Source organism: Dermacentor albipictus, chromosome 8 (assembly GCF_038994185.2).
Source record: "Dermacentor albipictus isolate Rhodes 1998 colony chromosome 8, USDA_Dalb.pri_finalv2, whole genome shotgun sequence".
In the NCBI taxonomy this organism is placed as follows: domain Eukaryota; kingdom Metazoa; phylum Arthropoda; class Arachnida; order Ixodida; family Ixodidae; genus Dermacentor; species Dermacentor albipictus.
In genome coordinates, this window is record NC_091828.1 from 132428590 (window position 1) to 132435950 (window position 7361).

The window sequence follows — 7361 nt, forward strand, 5'->3', positions numbered from 1 at the left end:
TTCATTCATCCAAGTAAAACAAAATACCCGAAAGAAAGCTTATATTGATTTCTAGGAAATAAAGCTTAATTTCCTTTTATTACCTTAAAGGCATAAAAATTCGTCCCACTTCACTGACCTAATCAGTGCAAACACCTCTTGCAAGGCGGCCACTCTACCATCTGGTTAGCTCTGACTGTGTTCGAGACCGTGCAGACGGCAGTATATCGCGTAAGGTCATGTGACGTAGGAAAATGTGCGTTCGCGCTATGGCTCTTCCGATTGCACTTAACACTTTTGTTCTTGCACAACGTGTTCTGTACCAGCATAGAGCGTAAACATACTGGTCTGTTGTGCGTTGCTGCTTTTTTCACGCTGGTCTGATATCATTATGGTGCAATTATGAAGCAGGAAAAATGACAGCACACGCGTGTCTATTTTCTATGAAGATGTAGAGGTTGATGAAATGAAAGACAAAGTGAGGGAGTGATTTTTTTTTGTCTAAGTCTAGGTGAGCCACGCAATTGTGGCGGTATCGGTGATGTTTACGAGGAGAGAGACACTTACTCAAAGTTGCTTGAGTGCACGGGCTTTATGCCACTCTTTCTCTTTGACTTGCCGCATACGAATTGAATGCAATGCTAGCAGTCGTACTGAACGTGTGTGCTACCAGAAGCATCGTGTGCACACTATAAGTTCCACGATTGATTAGCTTTACTAGGCCAGGTTTAGTGGCCGCTCGAATATGCGTCAAACTTTCATGGTTCTGCACCATTTCGGAATGATAGAGCGCGATGCCTGTCATTAATTGAATAAGTTTTCCTTTCGACACCAGTGGGTGCTGTTTCCGCAAGCCCAGCACGTTTCTCCGGGTGATTCATCGATAAACGGTACACTGCCGTTGCCGTTGGCACTCCGCAGTTCGTTCCCCTCATTACTTAATTTTATTGGTTCAGATACAGCTTTCTTGTTATCCATTAAAAACTCCTTTATTGTACCACGGCTCCTTCGAGGAGGCTAGTTCGCAGTGCGAAGTAGGTACTAGCACATTTCTTAAACATCTTTCTTTCTCTATTTGTCGAGCGACGAAGGCTTAGTTTAGAGATCGTCCACCAGGTGAAGATGTGCTTTAGCCCGCTCTTTCAAAGTTTGCCCAGCTTTCACCTGCATAATACGTCAGCGGACTTCATGCATTTTGTGTCAGAGTCCCTTCGTGTCAGGTTCACAGCAAAACCAAGACGCACGTTGCTGTGCAAAAAAAAAAAAAGATAAGCTCGCAATTGTTCTTGCGCTATTGCAGTTGTCCTTCGTCTTTTCGCACTCTTCCCTTGTAGAATTATTACGGTAGCGGTACGGTGGAAGGGGATACGTGAATCTATATTTGGGTTATCTTCACAAGTGGGAGGTGATTCGCAATTTGTTTCATCAGACCCGAGTCTGAGTGAAAGAATAAGGCAACTGGAGATCTACCCTGCAGAGAAGCCCGGTGTCACAATGCTCCACTTTAGGCTAACATACGTGTAAAAATCTGCTCGAAAATGGACGCACTTTTTTTCTCGCTTACTTCTATTTGGCGCTGCCATGAAGATGCGAGGTTGTCTTCGTTCATATGTAGACGCGAGAATCTGTTCGTGAAAGAGGTTCTCCTTACTACGTGTGGAACATCGTCACTGCTGTGTGCGATTGCACTGTCGCGGGCCACTTTATTCACGCCACAGGAATGTTTGTGGCACATTTAGACGAGAAAACTGAGCTGACAGTCATCGTGTTAGCGACCTCAACTGCAATTTGAACCAATTTCGCTTTTCTGCGGGTTACTTAGAGTAAGCAAGTGGCAGATGCTATTGAGAAAACATTACGTCTCTGAAACTTGACACCTTCGTTCCGACTCTGTCAGCACTAGCGTGCTTGGGGAGCTACACTATAAATGTAAGGCACGTTTGTGCGTGGCTCTGGACAGGTTTAAAAATGTGCACAAAAAAGAACCGAAGGCATTACGAGTGGGGTGGTGCAGTGGCGTAGCAACGGGGGGGGCCGGGGGGCCGTGGGCCCCGGGTGCAAGGGGCCAGCGGGGGGGGGGGGGTGTCATATACGTCTGCAGACACCCCTCTTTCCGCCGGCTTGACTGGGCGCAAATGACAAAGAATGCTCCGGCATCCAGTAGCCCGAGCTCATGTACCCGATGCGTTGCGCGGCAGAATTGTCGGCTGCCGCTCTATCAACACCGCATGAAATAATTGCACGAATATGCGGGCTAAAAAATTTAATTCGCAAAATGGTTGCTAAACTACTCGCCTTAGCGAAACGTTTAATGTGGGGTGCGCTCGCGCCGCGCGTTCATGCTGGGAGCTGGCGTCGCTAAACATACAGTCAGGCGTTATAAGGCGTTGAGGCTCTTGGGTCCGTCTTCCGTTCAGAACGCGCAGCGAAGACGAACAATGACACCAGCAAGAGCGCGTTCAACGAGCGCGCCCGGCGCTCGCGGCGAAGCGTTCGTTGAGAGCACCGTTGCATTAAGTGCGGCCGTCAAAAGTCGGGAATGGGGTTGTCTGGATCCTCTTCAGACTCGGTGCGGCCGAAGAGTTCGGCGGCGTATGACTCGGCAGGCTGTAGTCGCGGGCGCCGCGATGTCCGGCTCGCTTTTACTTTCCCTCTCCCGCTCGCTCTAAGAAGCCGCTGCGTAGTCTGCCGTTGTTTCACGCTTTCCGTCATACCCTCGAAAGTTTCAGAAAGCTTTTTTTTGCAGCGACCGCTTCGCCGCAGAAGGCGCATGATGCAATTCACTGAGGTAATTGCGCGAGCACAGCGTAATTCGGTAACACGCCCGCCCGCTGCTTTAGTGCTAGTTTAAGACATTTGTTCTGTTGGTCGCGCTGCCGATCTCACGACTCTTCGGCCTCCGTGAAGAGTGGAATTTCCGTTGCATTGCGCTTCTAAGAGCGCACGTTAATGTTTTCGGCTCGTCGTCAAGATCCCAAGGGCTTGTGTTTTGCACAGCGCAAATGAACGGCGTCGGTCAACGAAGAGCGTCACCGGATTCACGTCGACAGAAGACCAACCTTGGCGACGACGGACTTCCTCCGCTGCTCGGTGAATATACGCTTGACCTATGTGAACTGGCTAGTTGGTTACAGGTAACTTTAGAGTCATAAGCTTTCCTAGCAGAAAGCAATATTGTATATAGTTGATCATTGTGTTTAGTTTTGTTGTAACCTAATTTAATCGCTTGTTGTGCTTTATGTGTTTAGTAAGGTAGCCGGACGTACACGTGCAGATTTATTTCTACTGTTGCTTCGTATTTAGGGCACGCTATATTGTGTTGTTGCCTAGCTGTGATACTGCTTTCTTCTACAAAAGTGAAGTCGCCTTGTCAGTATTGCGAACTACCAGCTCTTGTGGGCTTAAGACTGCGCTTTAAGCATGTCCGACCTGCCTCTTTATTTAAACGGGTTTTTCAGGGAGTTTGCCGCACGGCTGTCTCAGGTAAAACGTATAATGTTCTTCCTTTGTTCCGTAGGAAAAAAATGGAAAAGCACCGACCCAGCGGGGCTCATCAAAGGAAAACCAAAAGGGAGCGAGACAGGACTCTTCAATCCATGGCTGGGTCAATTCACAAATATGTGAGGACTTCGTTGCGTCTGCCCACGAATGACGCCGAAGAGGTTAGTGCGAGAATATGCACATGCGAAGAAGGGGAGCGGCAAAATGAAGACTGCTTGCAACCCAGTACATCTATGCCTCCTGACGCGCACGAGCTGTTTGTGGACAGACCGGTTGATCCGTTGAAATCAGACGCATGCAGAGGTGCAGGAACACAGCAGCTAGAGGACGCATCTCAAAATTTCGAAGCCAGTATATTTATGCACAATACGGTAGGCCCGGTACATCAGTCCGATGCTTCTCAAACCCGCGTTCTCGATGACAGCCAAGTGGAGATGGTCAGAGAGGAGCCACAATACGTGCAGCCCAGCTCAGTACAAGAAGGCGAGGACCCCGTGACGTCATCTAAAGGCACTAAAGCTCAAGCATTATCGAACTGCAGAAAGACGACAGATGTACTTAAAGATGACATGTACTCTGACATAGGTACGTGGGCCATACCTATCCCAGATGACGTCAGAGTAAGTTTAGTGCGTAGAGGAAGTGAGCCGATACAAAACAAAGACGGCCCATTCCCCGGTGTAACGAGAGAATTAGGGCGCAGTAAAACGTTTAGCCGGCATTTAACGAAGTCTTGGTTTTACAAAACATCCGCAGATGGCAGCCAAGTTCTGAGAACCTGGATGGTGTACTCAAAGTCAACAAATTCGATTTACTGTTTCTGCTGCAAGCTCTTCGGAGAAGGAAAAGCTGCAGGTGCCTGCTTCGTCTCCGGGTTCAACTGCTGGTGGAAGTTGAACCCTAGGGTAGCGGAACACGAGTCGTCGGAGTCGCACATGTCCTGCTACGAGCGATGGAGGACAATGGACGTCAGTCTCAAGCATGACCGAACACTGGACGCGGCCTTTCAACGAGAGAAGGAGGCGGAGAGAACACGCTGGAGACACATACTGCACCGTCTTCTGGACGTAGTCTTATTTCTGGCGAAAATGAACCTTCCTCTCCGCGGGCACAGAGAAAACATGGAGTCGGACAACAGAGGCAATTTTCTTGAACTGGTGGAATTTCTTTCGAATTACGACGCAATTTTGAAGGAACATTTCACAAAAGTTAAGGCTGCCATCCCTTCCGGCGGAAGGGGGACCTCATACCTGTCGCCTCAAACGCAGAATGAGTTTATCCAACTCTTGGGCAGACACGTCAAGAGCGAAATTGTAAAAAAAATCAAGGAGGGTAAATATTATGGCATTTTGTTCGATAGCACACCAGACGTCTCGCATGTGGACCAAATGTGTCAGGTAATAAGGTACGTGTGCATTAATGACGGCGAAGTCACAGTAAAAGAATCATTCTTAGGCTTTTTTCCAATAGAAGGAAAAACTGCTGCTGAGATTACAAAAAGTATTCTGAAACATCTTGAAGACGACGAATTGGACATAAGCTTTTGTCGCAGTCAAGGGTACGACAACGCAGCAGTAATGGCCGGGGTTCACGGTGGCGTGCAGGCCAGGATCAAACAAGTCAATCCAAAGGCCCTGTTTGTGCCATGCGCGAATCATTCCCTGAACCTTTGCGGTGTGCATTCATTTGAAAGCGTCAACGCATGCGTGACATTTTTCGGAACTTTGGAAGCTATGTACAAGTTTTTTTCGAGCTCGCCTCAACGATGGAAACTACTGAAGGATGCTGGCGTGGCACTGACAGTCAAAAATCTCAGCCAGACGAGGTGGAGCGCTCACTACGAGGCAGTGCGTGCAGCAGGAAGGAGCTACGAGCTGATAATCACGACGCTGGAAGCACTGCAGGATGCCAAGTTCAACGTGGAAACAAGGAGGGGCGCATTGAGTTTGATTGCTGCTGTATGCGACTTTTCCTTTCTAAGTTTTTTGTATTTCTGGTCGGAGGTTCTACAGGAAGTTAACGAAACACAGAAGTACCTGCAGACTGCAGGAATCAGCCTCCAGCACTGCAGCCTGAAGCTCAAATCGTTACGGATGTTCCTGGAAGAGCAGCGCATTGAAGTTGTGGAAAAGGCCATCGCCCAAGCCACGGCAAAATGTGAGGAAATGGGGATTGAGCTACAACAACGGGTTAGATATCGCAAGAAGATGTCAGGAGAAAGAGCAGGGGACGCTGGCCTGATCTTAACAGAACAGACCAGAAGGGCAATGTTTGAATGCCTTGATCGTTTTCACAGAGAGCTGGACACCCGATCCAAGGCTGTGGAGAAGGTGACATTGGTTTTCAGCATCATTGAGCCTGTTTCCCTAATCTTTGAAAGTGTGGAAACGCTTCAAACGCTGACGTCGAGTCTTACTGAAATATATGACGAATTTTCAGGGGAAGAAATCGTACTAGAGATCCTCCGGCTGCGAAGGCACATCAAGGCCGCTGGAAATCACCTTGATGTCACGAGGACATGGACCGCACAACAGTTCCTGGAATTTATTGCCAAATGGAACTTCTTTGAGTCCCTCCCTAATCTTACCGTTATCTTTCGCTTGTTCCTCACGATCTGCGTGTCAGTAGCCTCTTGCGAAAGGAACTTTTTCAAGTTAAAGCTGATAAAAACATCCCTGCGCTCCACCATGAATGATGAAAGGCTCTCAAACTTGGCGATACTGACCATAGAGAAAGAACATGTCAAAAATATAAACTTTACTACTGTAATTAATGAGTTTGCAGAAGCGAAGTGTCGGAAAAAGAACTTCTGAAGGAAATGTGTCCTTACCGGTCATTACGTTAGTGCAAAAGGCTCGATGTCCCACCATGGTTTGTGCATCGGCAATATGTAACCAATGTTCTATTTATCGATGTTGAATCGTTGTATTAGTTTTCTATCAGTTGCGCAGTGTTGAATAAAAGGTGTTCCTCCTAGTCCTAGCTAACCGTTTCTTTATCATTTTGTTGTTGTGTGAATTCATGTCACAAGTACAGTGTCTGTGTCAAAAAAGGTGAATTTTGTAAGGATATTTCCCGATATTCTATGAAGTTATGTGTCTTTGTGATTACTGGGAATTCGGCATCCTGAAAGATATGGCAGATAAGTAATAACCATATCCTGAATAATCCCTTAATTAGTAGTTATAGAGGAAGGACTTCAATTCGAGAATTGAGGACTCAAAGTCATATTATTAACTCAGCAAAAACTTCTTAAACAATATTGTTTTTGGTGCTACAGCCGGCAGTACATTGGCACTGCGGGTGGCGCCCAGTATGGCAGCAGCGACAGAAATATGAAATAGTGGACCAGTGACGTTGATCCCTCAATCCTCTCCATTGCGAGTGCAGACCAACAGTAGTGCAAGCTTTCGCTGGCACGGACTTCATCGCGGCCGTTTCTGTGTTCTTTTTTTATGGTGACGCCAAGAATCGACGCAAAGTGTGCTCTGTTCTGTTCCCAATCTTGTGGGGGCAGCGAAGCTCGGATAGTCACGTTTGTCCCCATAGCAGCAAATAAAAACAAGTCTTTATTGATCAGAATGAAGACAACTCGTAATTGTCATAGTATTGGCGCCCGCGCAGCAGGGACTGCCAGGGAGGCAGGTGGAGTTTTCTGATAGGGTGGGGAGATCAGCGTCACTGAAACACAATTTAATTTTCGTTTTCGTTCAGGGTGGCCCACAGCCAAAATACTGCGGGCCATAGTACCTACGACGATTTTTGTGAAGTTGTTGTTGGGCAAGATATGAATGTCAGCCTTTAATTTTGCAGATGCAATTGTGCCGCTAAAATTGGTAATTAATACTTTATAATTTTTTTTTACTTGTGACGTGAGCCGT

The 7361-nt window shown here is 47.3% G+C and overlaps 1 protein-coding gene across 1 annotated transcript; it reads left to right on the plus strand.

Annotated features, from left to right (window-relative positions):
* Window positions 1-2517: 2517 nt before the first annotated feature.
* On the plus strand, window positions 2518-6462 carry LOC139048599 (zinc finger MYM-type protein 1-like). Its single transcript, XM_070523017.1, has 2 exons — window positions 2518-3069; window positions 3497-6462. The coding sequence occupies exon 2, from the start codon at window positions 3504-3506 to the stop codon at window positions 6291-6293; it is 2790 nt and encodes a 929-aa protein (XP_070379118.1). The 5' UTR covers window positions 2518-3069; window positions 3497-3503; the 3' UTR covers window positions 6294-6462.
* Window positions 6463-7361: the final 899 nt, after the last annotated feature.

Coding starts and splice junctions, on each gene's coding strand:
- LOC139048599 (XM_070523017.1), top strand. CDS start 3,504: ATGGAAAAGCACCGACCCAGCGGGGCTCATCAAAGGAAAACCAAAAGG.